Here is a 16995-nt window from a genome sequence, read left to right as displayed (position 1 = left end):
TTCGGACGCTTCGTTCGGAGGTCGACCGCTTTTCTTTTGAGAAGAGAACACTGCCGAACGAGGCGGGGTCCGGTGCGTCCGGATGAATGGGAGCTGTGGGCGGCGGTGCAGCGGGCTGGCGTCCGGGATAGCCCCGAGGCCCGACGACAACGCGGGCTCAAGAAACGGGCCGCGCGCAGAAGACGCCGCCGCACAGGGCGAGCACTGACACCTGCTTAATTGGGGACAGTGGCGGCCGCTTGACTGATGTCGCCGCCCCGACCCCGGAGGACAACTGGTGGCTTCGGCAGTCCATTGTGATCCGACTCTTATCGGAAAGTAGATCTGCGCTCCCGGGCGATGTTTGCGGCAGTCGCAGCTGGGTTGGGGCCGACAATTGCCCTAGTGCCGGGAAGCGTCAAGGTCACGGGGACTGGGGAGACAAATGTACACGTGGGAGTGTCTTGCTATGTTGTTTTGTGCGTTTTGCTTCTTCCTCCTTAGGGGAGAGAGTTGGTCTGATATAGTGGGGGTTGTTCTTATGTGTTTTGCTTTTTCTTTCCATAGGGGAGAGAGTTTGTTTACTACGGTGGAAGTGTGGGGCGGAGCACGTAACCCGGGGGGCCAATCCGTATGTGTGTGAATTCTCGGAATGTACGGTGTTTTAAGGGAAAATGATGCCCTTTTTACAATATGTACATTTGAGAGAGAGTTATGTGCCTTAAGGAAGTTGGAGGGCGGACCACGCGGCTAAAAACCAATCGTGTTAAGGGTTTGACACGATTGGATGGTGATGAATGTGGGCCGGGCCCATGTGCCTTTAAAACTGGGTCCCGGAGCCCGAAACGGAGGTTCTGGGCTACGGAGACAGATTTAACGCATCATCGGCTGTGCCGGGTAGGGGCCTCCCCTAAATGTTAGCCAGTTCCATGTTGTTGTTGTGCTCACTGCTCAACTTGTATATATATATGTAAACTATTGTATATAAAGCTTCAATTTATATCCCCTGCAAGTTCTCTGTTGTTTGCAAGTATAATCTCCTATAGACCTTCAGCCTTCAAGTAATAACAAGCCGTCTCCGACGGGGCACCCCTGGTGCAAGGGAAAGAAGAAGAAAAGAACCTATTCGCTTTTGCTATCAGAAGGAAGCAAGAGCGAAACTTTACTCCCTCGCACTCAACCGCCTCGAGTGGATTGCCGAAGCGACCCAAGCTCTCGCACCGGAACAGAGCGGCTTTCGTGCCTCTCGCTCTACTGCTGATTGCATCTCTGAAGTAGTTGCATTCCTTGAACAAGCTCGACACAATAAGGAGGGCGCGTATCTTTTACTTTTGGATGTCAAAAGCGCTTTTGACTCCCTCTCGCATGCCTCCGTACTTGACGCTGTACGCGCTCTAGGCGTGACGGGAAGGCTCTTCCGCTACATCCAATCCTTCCTGACTGACCGCTCCTTCCAAGTCAAGGCAGGTGACGCCCTCAGCACTCCTCGCTCCCTCACTTCTGGTGTCCCACAAGGCAGCGTTCTCAGTCCATTTCTTTTCAATCTTGTGTTGGCTAAGCTTCCGCGATGCATTCCATCTCTCCCTCACCTCCGTTTCCGCGTCCGCGTCTGCATATACGCTGATGACATTGCCCTTTACTGCCGCGGCCCCACAGTACAGGGGCGAGCCGTTCGTGCACACCTTCAACTTGCTCTTTATGCCGTTCGAGATTTCCTCTCCTCTGTCGGCCTAACCCTATCGCCCACCAAAACTGAAGCTCTCGTCTTCCACCCTCGACCTTATGCGCGGAGGCTAATTCCTCCCCTAACACTCGACGGCATCAACATACCTTGGAAGACTACTGCTCGCTACCTGGGCTTAACAATCGACACAAAACTCTCTTGGCTTCCAGCTGTGACTCGCCTAAGGAAGCAAGCGAAGCAAGTGGCTGCTGCAGCTAACAAACTATTAGCTAAAGGCGACGGTTGCTCACCAACCCTCGCACTCCGCTTCTACAACGGCATTGCAGTTGCCCGGTTTCTATATGCCCTCCCTTACTTGAATTTGAGACCTCGTCTCTGGCACTCCATCGATGCTGACCAGCGCAGTGCAATCCGCAGCTTCTTGCGCCTACCGCACTTCTCACACGTGGCTGCCACATATGCAGAATCTGGTACCTACCCTGTCTCCCTCCGCGCCCAGCGCGTTGCTTTGCATGCGATTGCGCGCATGAGAAACACATCCAGCACGGATTTGCTTATCTCCCGCATCCTCGCAGCGCCGCACTCAAAAATGGGACGCACACTTCGATTCTTCGACACCCACATCGCGGATCCTCCTCCCCGGGCGGCTCTACCATGCCCCCCCCCACCGCTTTGTGCCTCTAAATGTCCGCATCGACATTCCGGGCATTAGAGCTAAGCGGAACACGCCCCACTGCGCTCTCCGACAAGAAGCCGCTGCTCTAATTGAAGAAGAGCTTCGTGAGAGCACGCATGTTTATACAGATGGATCGGTTCTCGAAAACGGCTCCTCTGTCACCGCAGCTAGTGTCATTCCCAGTCTCCGCCTAACGAAGCAGTGCCGAATTCCGTTTCGCGCATCTTCCACTACAGCTGAACTCGCTGCACTCAACTTGGCTGCGGATTCTATCCTGGAAACCCCAAGCCTCCGACGCGTCGCTATTTTATGCGATTCGAAAGCAGCTCTCATGCTCCTAAGGCAACGTGTGCACCACCTACCTATCGTCCGGGCATTAGACCGCAAGCTACGCGCTGCTCAAGACCGCGGCGTCTCTATTTCCCTACACTGGCTCCCTTCACATGTTGGCATTAGCGGCAACGAGCGGGCTGACCAGCTAGCGAAGTCTGCACACGACGCAGACGTTCCTTTCTCGTCCGACGTCATCGCATTCGACGTCGCACGCTTGGCAATACACGAGTGTATTCTCAAAAAGCATCCCGACAGTCGCGTCGCCTCAGGAAGCCCCCCCCAGCTGATTCACTTCAGTGACTTCGGCATTCGTGAGCGCGCGACTCTCCTTAGAATGCGCATAGGTTGTGTTTGGACAGCTGAGCGCCTTTTCCGCCTCCGCGACACTGGCACCCCTTTCTGCCAGAATTGCGGTTCCATTGAGACCCTTGTGCATATCCTCTGTGACTGCCAGTCTCTCGATGCCCCGCGACAGACTCTCCGCGATGGCTTTCGCGATCTCGGTTTTCCATGTACATGTCTGAATGACATTCTCTTTCCCAAAGGTCCACGCGACAAACTTCGCCGTGCATTTAACCTGGTCCTTGCTTTCTTTGACCAGACGTGCTTACGAGCACGACTCTAAATACTATTTTCACAGCGCGCATCTCTGCCCGCTCTCGCTCGCCAGGCCATCGCCTCGGCGCGCCGCTCCCACGGCTCCTGCGCGCGTCTCCGCTCGCATCGGATTCGTTCGATCTCTCCTCCAATGAGAGGCCGCGCCTCCCCGGAGGCCCCGCCCCCTCTTCTGGCATTTCTCTCTCGGCGCGCGACGCTCACGGCGCAACGGCGGTGATTCCCTCACAGAGGAGACAGTTGAACGCGCCGTGTCCCCACATTTCAAATCATTTTCACCAAGAACCACAAGAAGAAGAAGAAGGCGCGCGACGCGGCCGGTTCGGCCGCTCGCTCGCCTCGTCGACCACGCACCCCGCTTTCACCGCGGCGCCTACAGGCCCTGGCCGAACTCGTGCTGGGCAGCGTCTGATTCGCTCTCCCTACTTGAGACCCGCGTTCCCCTGGTCTCGCGTCTTGTCCTGCCCTTGGCCTTGCATCACCTGCCTTTCACCCGGACCCTTTACATCACTATCCTGTATATTCCTTCTCCCCATCGAGGCGCAACGGCGGTGATTCCCTCACTTAGAGGAGACAGTTGAACGCGCCTCGACCCCTCTTCCTACATCATCATCAAGAACCTCGCCTCGCCTCTCTTAACGAGCAGACGCAATTTATCCTGCTCCCGCAGCCATCAGCCCACTCTTCTAATATTATCTTGCAGCATTTTTTGTTATCGCTGCTGTATTTCTTAATTTCTTTTACCCCCTTTTTTTTTTTGTTGTCCGCAACGGACCATGGAGAAGCTGCCTCCAACTCCTAGCGCCCGGCTTCCCGGCCGCTACCATCGTCGCGCCGGCAGCGTCGGCTGCTCGCGCATGCTTCAACAACTTTACGTCGAGGCACAGAAGATTATCGAGTCTCAAGACGACGCTCGTCGCCTACTCTCTGCTGCTCACCGCTCCCCCAAGGCTGACAGCAAGACTGAGCCAAGTTCCATCACACGCAAGCCACTCAATGCCGAGTCGCAGCCAACTACTCAAGTAGCACCCGTCACTCCGACTGCTGCACTTCCAAACGTGTCCACCGCAAGTGGAGAAGACACAATAGTCTACTATTTTATGAGCCCCGAGGGCACTGAAATGGCACCTGCCTTCATCCAAACCACAGAGCCCATCGAGAATCCCTCTCAGTCCTCTCCATCACCGCTTCAACTCGCGGCAACCGATGCACAGGCGCAACTTTCCAGTGCATCCGAGAACCCCGTTACTCCACCTCCGAACTGCCAAAATGAAAAAGTAGAGGCCCTGCAACTCACACCTCAAGGCCAAGAGGATTTTCCTCCTCTACAGCCAAGCACTGCGCACCTTCAGAGCAGCCAAACGCCTCCTCCACAAGAAGGGAAGCTCGCTGTAGCAACGCAGACTTCCCCTCCCAGCCCTCGCCCTGGCATCAGCTGTTCTGAAGCCAAAGAAAAGAACACTTTCACCACCTCCACTCCCACAATAGTGGATGCCTTCTCTGAAGAAGATTACCTACAAGCCAAGCGTGGCCCCCCTCAGCAGGATCCCCCCTCGCCCCCTCGCCCCTCAGACGGCGAGAACGAAGCTCTCCCTTCCAAAGAGCAGGGTCGCAAACCAGACAAAAGGAAGAAGCGCCGTCTCGCCTTCCGTCCTTTTGAGCAAACCAAGCCCAGACAGGCACCCCCTTCGGGAGCTCCAGACATCGCCCCCCCCTCCACTGGTCGCTTTTCAGCGCCAAGGCCTCAGGAGTGCAGCAATGCGAAGCCCGCTACTGTTCTCTATTTCCCTCTGGGAAACAAAGGGACATTTAAGAACACTTCGCGCGACGTACTTGCCGCGCAACTATCCCACCTTCCTGGTGTCACAGCAGTGCGTGTCAACATCAACCGCAATGTTTGCGCCGTCGACGCCCTTTCGACAGCCGATATAGCTCCTCTCCTCGCCGTGGAAGAGATTTGCGGCGTCAAGGTGCGCGCCAAGCACCTTGGCCCCAAAACCTGCACCGGCGTCATTTTTGGGGTTGACCGCGGCCTCTCCGAGGAAGATATTGCAGCTGGCCTCGACAGCAAGGTCCCCGTCATCAGCTGCACACGCAGTGGTGCCAACATCATTGTCCGCTTCGCTGGCATCGAACCCCCACAAGAGGTGGCCCTATTCAAGCTCCGCCGACGAGTCCGCGCCCGTCTCCCTCGCCCGCTACAATGCCACAGCTGCGGCATCTTCGGGCACACCACGGCAACTTGCCGAAACAAGGCTCGCTGCCTTCGCTGCGGCGGTGACCACGCCACCGATAACTGCGACGCCCCGAAACCACGCTGCGCTAATTGCCGCGGCACGCACGCAACCATCGAGCCCCGCTGCCCACGCTGGCAACACGAGCGACAAGTTGCCATCGTTCTCGCCACGAGCGAAAAACATCTCACACGACAAGAGGCCGATAGAATTGTCCGAGAACGGCAGGGCAAGGAATCCACCTCGCTCTCACCGCCAGCAACTGCTGCACCTAGCAGCCAAGCCCAGCCCAGCGCTCTCAGCTCTGCGCAGCGCACAGATTCAGCTGCTGCACGCAACTCGGCGCCTTGCGCTCCTCCCACCGTCGCAACCACGGGCCGCTCCTTCCGCGACGCCGTCTTAGGACCTCGTGCTGCTCCATCAACCTCATCGTCACCTTCCGACCAGCGTGACACGATCATCGCCGCACTCACTGCGGCCGTTCAGGCGATCATCGAGGAGCTCCCGCCGTCATCAACCGCGCGCAAGTTGTGTGCAGCGGCCTTGGCCGCACAACAGGCCTTGAGCCAGCATGGCTAACCAGCGAACAATCCCCCGGCCGCGCATAAGGCAATGGAACTGCCGTTCCTTGCGCCGCCGTCACGCTGAATTGGTTCAGCTCCTTCCGCGTGTTGAGTGCGACATTCTTGCATTACAAGAAACTTACGCACGCGCGGAGGAGCTAAAGATACCTGGCTACATAGGCTACAGTAGCCCCACTCCCTGCATTCTCGATTCATGCACGAACTCTCCATGTGCCGACTCTGCTCACCCGCATCGTCCCCCTCGTGTTGGCATCTATGTGCGCGCTTCGCTCCCACATACCCTTATCGATCTCACGGACATTTCCACCGATCGTGTCGAGTGCGCAGCTGTCACCGTTCGCATGTCCGGCCACGACACCTCTGTTGCATCTGTTTATGTCCGCCCTCCCACCTACAACTGGGACGCCCGCTTTGTTACAACTCTCTCTGCCCGTCTGGCTAAAGACCAAGTGATATGTGGTGATTTTAACACTTACCACACCACCTGGGGCTCCCACATAACCACCAAAAAAGGCCGCGAACTTATGGACGCCATCCATGCTGCAGGACTTTTTCTTCTGAATGACGGAAGACCCACTCGCATCGGCCCGCACAGCAATCCTACGACCATCGACCTCACCCTCGCCTCAACCGGCTGCTCGTACTCCTGGCACATCGCTCCGGATACGGAGGGCTCTGACCATCTCCTAATTGACATCATCCCTTCCTCTCCATCCTCACCACTCATGAAAACCTACAGTGTTGTGCGGTGGTCTCATTTCCGCGCACTCTGCGCCAGTGATTGTCGTGATGAAGACTTCTTCTCGCATATAAACAAATGTGCCCTCTCAGCAACTACACTGTGCACTGTGCAGTTTCCATCACCAGTGCCTGACATAAAACTCCTTAATCTTCGTGCTGCTCGCCGCCGAGCCCAACGAAGGGCACGCCGCACAGACAGACCAGATCACTGGACGCTCTATAACCGCTTGGATGCCGCCTGTCGCCGTCATTCCAAGCGCCTTCGCCGCCGCAGCTGGTCCAGACTCTGTGCATCACTCGACCGCCCCGGCTCGCCTGCACGTGGTTGGCGCATTCTGTCTGCGATCCTCAATCCCAGAATCCCACGTCACCCAGTCCTGGCCATCGCTATCACACGGCGCATGAGCAACGCAGACCTTGCCAACATCCTCGCAAATCACTTCACAACAGTGGTGAGTGGAGCAAATTCATCCCCAACTACTGCTCTCCAGATCACTATCGTGCCAGCGCACATAGCAGATGATGTCCTTACTCTCTGCATGGAAGACTTTAAAATGCATGAGCTGGATAAATGCATCGCCACCAGGAAACGCAGAAGCGCACCAGGTCCCGACGGCATTACATATCAAATGATCAGGAACCTTGACAGCAAAGAACGCAACCGACTACTCGCTGCTTACAACCGTATTTTCCAAAACGGTGAGCTACCTGACGATTGGCGCACTGCCACCGTTATCCCAATTCTCAAGAAGGGGAAGCCTATCAACAGCATTAAATCTTATCGTCCAGTCTCCCTTACCTCAGTTCCTGGGAAGCTCCTGGAGGCGCTCGCCCTGCAAAGACTTGAGTGGATCGCAAACGCTTCCAACGCACTCGCTCAAGAGCAAAGTGGCTTCCGGAACTCCCGCTCGACAGCCGACTGTATCATAGAGCTTGTAGCTTCCCTTGAACAAGCCAAGCACGACAAACAACGCGCCTACCTCCTTCTCCTCGATGTGAAAAGTGCCTTTGACACACTCTCACACACTGCAATATTGGACTCCGTTCGCTCTCTCGGCGTGACGGGAAGGCTGTTCCAATACATACACTCCTTTCTCACTGGCCGCTCCTTTCGCGTCAAAGCTGGCAGCTCCATGAGTACACCTCGCCCACTAGTTGCTGGGGTGCCACAAGGCAGCGTTTTGAGCCCCTTTCTTTTTAATCTAGTATTGGCCAAACTACCAGCTTACCTCCATGTCACAAACGGCTTTCCAGTCCGCTGTTGCATTTACGCGGACGACATTGCGCTTTACTGCTCTGGACCTACCCTACAGGGACGAATAGTTCGTGCTCAACTCGAGGCTGCACTAAATGTAGTCCACACTTTCCTCCGTTCTGTTGGCCTCTCTCTTTCGCCAACCAAAACAGAGGCTCTCGTCTTCCACCCACGCGCTGCTGCACGAAGCATCATTCCCCCTCTCCAACTCGATGGCACCCCCATCCCATGGAAGCCCTCTGCCCGATACCTTGGCCTCATCATCGACTGCCAACTCTCGTGGCGCCCCGCAGTCACCCATCTCAGGAAGCAGGCAAAACAAGTCGCATCAGCCGCCAACAAGCTCATCGCGAAGGGCGGCGGCTGCTCTCCTACACTTGCTCTGCAGTTTTACAACGGCATCGCAGTTGCTCGTTTCCTGTATGCTCTGCCATTTCTTGACATTCGTCCCAACCTTTGGCGCAGCATAGACACGGACCACCGAAACGCCATCCGCTGTTTCTTTCGTCTCCCGCACTCTTCCCACGTTGCTGCCACTTACAAAGAAACATCATCCTGGCCTGTATCTCTGCGCGCCGAACGAGTCGCTCTAAATGCCATACGCCGCATTAGAGGCACAACAAGCACTGACTTGCTCATCTCCCGCCTACTTAAAGCGCCGGACTCAAAAATGGGCCGCACTCTGAGGTCTTTCGACGCCAACATTGCAAAACCCCCTCCTAGAGCGCCTCTACCACCTGCTCCGCACTGTGCAACACCACACGCCGTCCGCCTCGAAATACCTGGCATTCGAAATAAGCACAACACCTTCCTCTGTGCCATGCAGCAACACACTGCGGCGCTCATTCACGACGAGCTCCAAACCAGCACACACATATACACGGATGGCTCTGTGGCCCCTGGCGGCACCTCTGTCACTGCTGCATGTGTCGTCCCTGCTCTCAATCTCACCAGACAATGCCGCATTCCTTTCCGCGCCTCCTCTACCACGGCCGAGCTCGCTGCTCTCAACTTGGCTGCAGATGTCGTACTAGAACGACCCTGGCTCAATCCAGTCGCCATACTTTGCGACTCGAAAGCTGCTCTCATGCAGTTAAACCAACACCACACCCGTCATCTCCCCGTGGTACAAATTCTCGACCGCAAACTTCACGCTCTCAAAGATCGCGGCACAAACGTCTCGCTCCACTGGATCCCCGCCCATGTCGGGATAACTGGGAACGAGCGGGCTGACACCCTGGCCAAACGGGCTCACAGCCAGGATGTTCCCATCTCTTCAGATGTCACTAAATATGACACCGCCCATCTCGCCATCTACGAGGCCGTCCTTTCTCGACACCCCGACGAGCGTGTTGCTTCACGCGGGCCATTTCGCCCTCTTCATTGCGCCGACTTTTCAGTCCGCGACCGAGCAACGCTCCTTAAAATGCGCATTGGCTGTGTGTGGACGGCAGAACGACTTCACCGCCTTCGTGGCATTGGCGACCCCTCCTGTAAGGAATGTGGTAGTCTGGAAACCCTCTCACATCTCATCTGCGACTGCCCAGGCTATAATGGCCCCAGACAGTCTCTACGTGCTGGCTTTCGCGACCTCGCTCTTCCTTCAGCATCCCTTGTCAACATCCTATTTCCAGATGGCCCGCGTGAAAAAACACGACGCGCCTTGAATCTCGTTCTTCGTTTTCTTGAAGACACCACTCTAAGAGAGCGTTTATAGCTCTCTAAACATCATTATAGCACAATACAATTCCCTATTTCACGCAAAATTAACCTACAGCCCTCAATTTCGAGCGCTCGCTCTCCCATTGGCTCACACACGCACCCCTCAGCCAATCAGCGATCTCGCGTCCCTTGAATGCTGGATTTCGGCATATTTTCCTCTTTCCGCCTTATGGGCGAGATTTTATCTTTCCTTTGCCTCAAATTCCTTTCACCATGGCCCTTTTCATCGCTATCTTTTCCATTTCATGCATATTAAGCCCACAGCCCTCGATTTTGAGCGCTTGCTCTCCCATTGGCTCCCTCGCGCGCCTCTATCAGCCAATCGGCGACTGCGTCTCCCACCGGTCCGCGCGTGTCCCGTGAATGCTGGATTTGGTCAAATTCTCTTCTTCCGCCTTTTTGGCCGTAATTTTATCCCTTGCTTGCCTTCATTGTCATTCACCCGGACCCTTTTCATCACTATTCTTTCATTCCACCTTCCCCAAACACGGCGCAACGGCGGTGATTCCCTCACAGAGGAGACAGTTGAACGCGCCGTGTCCCCACATTTCAAATCATTTTCACCAAGAACCACAAGAAGAAGAAGGCGCGCGACGCGGCCGGTTCGGCCGCTCGCTCGCCTCGTCGACCACGCACCCCGCTTTCACCGCGGCGCCTACAGGCCCTGGCCGAACTCGTCCTGGGCAGCGTCTGATTCGCTCTCCCTACTTGAGACCCGCGCTCCCCTGGTCTCGCGTCTTGTTCTGCCCTTGGCCTTGCATCACCTGCCTTTCACCCGGACCCTTTACATCACTATCCTGTATAATCCTTCTCCCCATCGAGGCGCAACGGCGGTGATTCCCTCACTTAGAGGAGACAGTTGAACGCGCCTCGACCCCTCTTCCTACATCATCATCAAGAACCTCGCCTCACAACAGCGTAGGTTTTTCTGGGCGGTGGAGCAGCGACAAGGGGGGTGATCTCGATGGGGAGGTGATCAGAGCCCTCGGTGTCAGGAGAGGTGCACCAGTTCACATTCACATTCATTTATTCCACATTTATCCTGGTACAGAAAAAATGTGAGGGCAAGGACTAAAAGCTGCTAGTTAAGCAGCTTGACTAAGGCCCTTGCCCCCTTTGATGGCAGCGTACAGGGGTTTAAAATCACACAAAAAATTACACACAATGATTAGATTAGTTTCTGCAGAAATTCTTGCACTACAGCACAAAATACGATCAAATAATATTTTACGCGCGTGCACCAGAAAGCATTATACCGAGTCAACACACACACATATATATATATATATATATATATATATATATATACACATATATATATATATATATATATATATATGGGCGTGTTCAGATAAGAACGGTAATCGAGGTCCCATGACCATTTTTTGTTTTCAATGAAAATTTTATATATGATGGGCAAATGTGTCCACACAAAGGAATGAACCTTAGTTTTGCAAGAAGCTTCGTAGTTTTCTCGGAAAAAAATCGCATGTCACAAGAGGTGGAGAATATCGTTTTTAGCACTTCGCAATGTTGCAAGTTTGAAGCCTCATTCCATGCACAAAAAATTTTTTTGGCGCATCAGCATTTTTTCAGACCTTCTTCAGAACTTGTACAATCATAGAAAATAAAAAATGTTTTCTTGCTCTTTCAACCTTGCGAGTAAAAAAATTGCAAACTTCGCTTCTGGAGCTATGCGGTGAAAAAAGGCACTTTTCAGGGCAGCCTTAGGGCAAGATGCCTAAAGATCTTCCCACTGAATATTTTTCTCAGTATTTTTCAGCTGTTTTTACTCACCTCAGGCAAGTTCTGTTGCTCCAGACTTGACAGACAGTTTTCAGTACGGTCTCAAAACTGGCCGAAGTTCAAAAACGCCAAAAAAGTGACAACTTTGACTTGGGTTTAAAAAAAAACATCATCATCGAATTTTGTTAAAATTTGCCTGAATAATCCTCAATACATTATAACTTTAAGGCACTAGAAAAGTGTTGCATTATATTGTTTTAAAATACAAAAATAAACACAAAACTGAGTTCATGTTTTTGTTATATAGAATTGCTTATTACTGCCTCTTAGAAATAGTAGCTGTCAGAAATTTGATTTAGCACTCATTGAACGTGGTTACATTTTATTTACCCCAATATCCGAACCATTCTCAATGCTTATAGAGCTTCTATTCGCTTGTTAGCGGCGCCCTTAATGCGTTAATGCGTGAAAATGGGAATAAATTCGCTATTTTGCCTGATGCATAAGAATTGGCTGGTGGCGGTCAAACGTTGTTTGTATTCTCTAATTTATTCGTCGTAGGGTCTATTGGTATATATAATCGATTCTTTAAAGGTATTAGATCATTTCTCGGTTCTTAGAAAAATTTTTATATATAAAAGTTAATATTAATGCGTTTCTCAATTCGACGTTTTCGAACCTGCGTCTATTTACCTCTGTGTTCAATGGTTCTACAAGGCACTGTCGGGAGACAAAACGTCGTCTCCTGAGGGGAACGATTTATCTGCAAGGTTTTTAATCATGGGGAGTTTTAATCGGGAGGCAATTTAAAAATGGGATGCCGCTTCATGTGCACATTGCAATTCAGAAAATCGTAACAAGAAATAAACGCCGGCAGTTGATTTCGGTTTTGCGCACAGTATATTGTCCAGCACAAAACACTAACCATATCACAGTCTCTTTCATTAAGAAGCAGCGGTGGAGGCCACGTAGGATGCACTGCCTTAAGTTGACTGAGCGTACTTCCAGATGTGGAGCGTCTGAACTCTAGGCACTTTCTTTGCCAGTTTCCATTGTTCCTTCTTCACTTCGCGAAAGTCTGCAAGCTCCCTCTGTGGCAGCTCCAGAATGGTGATGTTCTTTAGTGTTTCTTGAATTGCGTCTACGAAGCCTCCGGCTCTGTGTATGGCCTCATTGGCAGGCTTCCGCAAGTTGTGGTTTGATGCTCAATGTTTCACTAGCCCACCAACGCCGTCGCAAGCATTTTTGCAGTGTCCAGAGGCCGAAAACATCAATATCGTCCGTTGACATTCACTGCGCTGCAGCTCATGGAACTAGTATTTATTCCTGAAGTGAGCGGGAGCCCCGTCGCTCAAATATATTATCTTGGTGTAGATTGGCGCGTTTTCTTCGAGATGTGCTTTGATTTTCGACAGAGCCAAGCATGCAAGAGCGGAATCATGAGACATACTGTCGAAATTAACGGCGTAGTTACCAGTCGATTTTCTTGACATGACAAAGCAGGTAAACACGGTTACCTGCTTTTTCTGCCAATGGTACGCTTGTACTCAGTCTGGAAGCACAATTGTTCATTTTTTGGCAAAATCAAAATGTAAAACAATTGCACCTCTCTTGCAGCTGTGTTTTTTCGTGTATTGCTCTTGCTTGCACAGATATAATATAGTTGTAGGGAATGCATTTCATGGCCACTCTTAGAAATTCTCTAATAAACGATGAAGCGGTCAGAGTTTTTTTAACTAGCTCACCGTATTCCCATGTAGCAATTAACACCTCATCCTCGCTGCTCATTTCAAAATTTTCCAAAGTGAAGATGCCATCATGTGGATAGTGGCACAATTCCTGAGGAAACATGACGCAGCATCACACCATCGAGCATCACAACACAACTTGCGGAAGCCTGCAAGTGAGGCCATACACACTGCCAGAGGCTTCGTAGACGCAATTCAAGAAACACTAAAGAACATCACCATTCTGGAGCGGCCACAGAGGGAGCTTGCAGACTTTGGCGAAGTGAAGAAGGAACAATGGAAACTGGCAAAGAAAGTGCCTGGAGTTCAGACGCTCCACCTGTGGAAGTAGGTTCAGTCAACTGAAGGCAGTTCATCCTACGTGGCCTCCACCGCTGCTTCTGAATGGCAGAGATTGTGATCTGGCTAGTGCTTCGTGCTGGACAATATACTGTGCGCAGAACCGAAATCAACTGCCGGCGTTTATTTCTTGTTACGATTTTCTGAATTGCAATGTGCACATGAAGCGGCATCCCATTTTTAAATTGCCTCCCGATTAAAACTCCCCATGATTAAAAACCTTGTAGATAAATCGTTCCCCTCAGGAGACGACGTTTTGTCTCCCGACAGTGCCTTGTAGAACCATTGAACACAGAGGTAAATAGACGCAGGTTCGAAAACGTCGAATTGAGAAACGCATTAATATTAACTTTTATATATAAAAATTTTTCTAAGAACCGAGAAATGATCTAATACCTTTAAAGAATCGATTATATATACCAATAGACCCTACGACGAATAAATTAGAGAATACAAACAACGTTCGACCGCCACCAGCCAATTCTTATGCATCAGGCAAAATAGCGAATTTATTCCCATTTTCACGCATTAAGGGCGCCGCTAACAAGCGAATAGAAGCTCTATAAGCATTGAGAATGGTTCGGATATTGGGGTAAATAAAATGTAACCACGTTCAATGAGTGCTAAATCAAATTTCTGACAGCTACTATTTCTAAGAGGCAGTAATAAGCAATTCTATATAACAAAAACATGAACTCAGTTTTGTGTTTATTTTTGTATTTTAAAAGAATATAATGCAACAATTTTCTAGTGCCTTAAAGTTATCATGTATTGAGGATTATTCAGGCAAATTTTAACAAAATTCGATGATGGTGTTTTTTTTTAAACCCAAGTCAAAGTTGTCACTTTTTTGGCGTTATTGAACTTCGGCCAATTTTGAGACTGTACTGAAAACTATCTGTCAAGTCTAGAGCAACAGAACTTGCCTGAGGTGAGTAAAAACAGCTGAAAATGCTGAGAAAAATATTCAGTGGGGAGATCTTTAGGCATCTTGGCCTAAGGCTGCCCTGAAAAGTGCCTTTTTTGCACCGCATAGCTCCAGAAGCGAAGTTTGCAATTTTTTTACTCGCAAGGTTGAAAGAGCAAGAAAACATTTTTTATTTTCTATGATTGTACAAGTTCTGAAGAAGGTCTGAAAAAATGCTGATGCGCCAAAAAAATTTTTTGTGCATGGAATGAGGCTTCAAACTTGCAACATTGCGAAGTGCCAAAAACGATATTCTCCACCTCTTGTGACATGCGATTTTTTTCCGAGAAAACTACGAAGCTTCTTGCAAAACTAAGGTTCATTCCTTTGTGTGGACACATTTGCCCATCATATATAAAATTTTCATTGAAAACAAAAAATGGTCATGGGACCTCGATTACCGTTCTTATCTGAACACGCCCATATATATACATATATATATAACTCTATACACAAAAATTTATACATGTACATACTTCAAAAATGAAATCTGAAACACAGACAAATGTATTTATGCAGAAATGTTTCTCTAATTACAACATGGAAATGCCAGTCCTTAATCTATTGCTTCATACAGTTAAATTCCTAAAATATTTAACGAGTGCGGGTCTTGACGATGTTCTTATGTCCATGTCTGTGTCTTGAAGTGTGTTTAATAATACTGGCAAGCGATGTTCCAATCTATTAAAACCGTTATTTGTGCGCGAAAAGGGGACTAGCCAAATGTTTCTGTGTCTTATGTTGTAAGGAACATCCAAAGATTGTCTAAGATTGCACAGCGAGAGAAAGCATGTATTGGATTTTGCCAACGAGATTTTATACTTCATACTTAAGTTTAAATTGTACAGATGTACAGCAGGGACTATATTATATGTTGAGAAAAGCTCTGTTGTATGGCCATCATACGGTAAGCCTGCAATGTGACGGATTGCTTTCTTCTGCATTAAAAATAGCCGGTGTATGTTCGCCTTTGATGTCGTTGCCCAAACAAGGCTACAGTAATTGATGTGTGGGGTAAATAAGGCATTATATAACATTAGCTTTATCTTAGGTGGAACAATGTAACGAAGTCTGCACAGAACACCACAGGCCTTGGCCAAGTTGCGAAGCACATTTGTTACATGTGCATCCCAATTTAGATGTTCATTAAATACTACACCTAAGGTTTTCACCTCATGTACAGTATCTATTTTTTCTTGGCCTATCTTTAAACAAATACTGTAATCAAGAATTTTTTGCACAGGTCGAAATAGGACAGCCTTGGTTTTTTTCGTATTTATTTCTAATGAATTTACTTTACCCCATTCTAACAGTTTACTAAATGTAATATTACCTAAAGACGATAATTCACTAATGTCCTCTGACTGAATAAAGAAACTTGTGTCATCGGCATAGACTACAAATAATGCCTGGTTGCTTATTGTTACTATGTCATTTATATAGATAGTAAAAAGAATGGGTCCTAATATACTACCTTGGGGCACTCCACAAGATATATTGCGTAGAGCTGACGACTCCTCTTTTAGTGAAACGCTTTGTTGTCTCGCGGACAGATATGATTGTAAAAGGGCAAGAGGTATTCCACGGAATCCGTAATGTTCAAGCTTAGAATATAGGGTTGTGTGGTTAATTCTGTCAAATGCCTTGGAGAAATCTACAAAGCCGCCTAGTGTTAATTTTCGCTGTTCGAAACCTTTAATAATAAATTCCTTTTGTGTGAGAACTAAACTAGTTGTAACTTTTTAGTTGTAACTAAACTGCGGTGAAACAAGGGTCAGGTCGATGGCAGAGGGGCGTTTGCCCGGTGCGATGTGTGTAGGGCTACCGTCATTCAGAACTAGTAGTCCGGCGGTGTAAATCACATCACAGAGGCGGCGGCCGTTTACTGAGGTGGAGCGGCATCCCCAGGCTGTGTTGTGCGTGTTAAAATCACCGCAGATGACTTGATCGGGAGTGAGGCGTGCAGAGAGGTGGGCGACGAAGCTGACGTCCCAAGGAGTGTTGTTTGGTCGCACATACACACTCGCAACGGAAGTGTCACAACCGGTCACGCGAACTGTTATGGCGGCGCACTCGACACTGCTAACTAGTAGGTCACTCACCGGAATGAGGAAGAGAGGCACGCACATAAATTGCAGCGCGTGGTGCGCCAGGTGGATGAGTGGGGTCAGTGCAGGGAGAATCCGCGCACACATCACTCGCGCACTCCGTGGCACTGGTGTAAGACACATAGCCAGGTAGGCTCACTTCTCCCTCTGCCGCGTAGGTTTCCTGTAATGCGAGCACATCGAAGGAGCGGAGAGGGAGGGAGGAGGCAAGTTCTGTTTGTCGGCGGCGGAGGGAACGACAGTTCCATTGTAGTATCCGCGGCC

At 50.3% G+C, this 16995-nt stretch overlaps 1 protein-coding gene across 1 annotated transcript; it reads left to right on the top strand.

The window, feature by feature from the left end:
• The first annotated feature begins 4063 nt into the window (after positions 1 to 4063).
• LOC149357557 (uncharacterized) lies at positions 4064 to 6100 on the top strand. Its single transcript, XM_089576615.1, has one exon. The coding sequence runs from the start codon at positions 4064 to 4066 to the stop codon at positions 6098 to 6100; it is 2037 nt and encodes a 678-aa protein (XP_089432741.1).
• Positions 6101 to 16995: the final 10895 nt, after the last annotated feature.

The sequence above is a fragment of the Amblyomma mixtum genome, chromosome 3, assembly GCF_055824585.1.
Source record: "Amblyomma mixtum isolate Tamu chromosome 3, ASM5582458v1, whole genome shotgun sequence".
In the NCBI taxonomy this organism is placed as follows: domain Eukaryota; kingdom Metazoa; phylum Arthropoda; class Arachnida; order Ixodida; family Ixodidae; genus Amblyomma; species Amblyomma mixtum.
The sequence above is the reverse complement of the archived record's forward strand: the minus strand, read 5'-3'. Positions and strand labels throughout refer to the sequence as shown.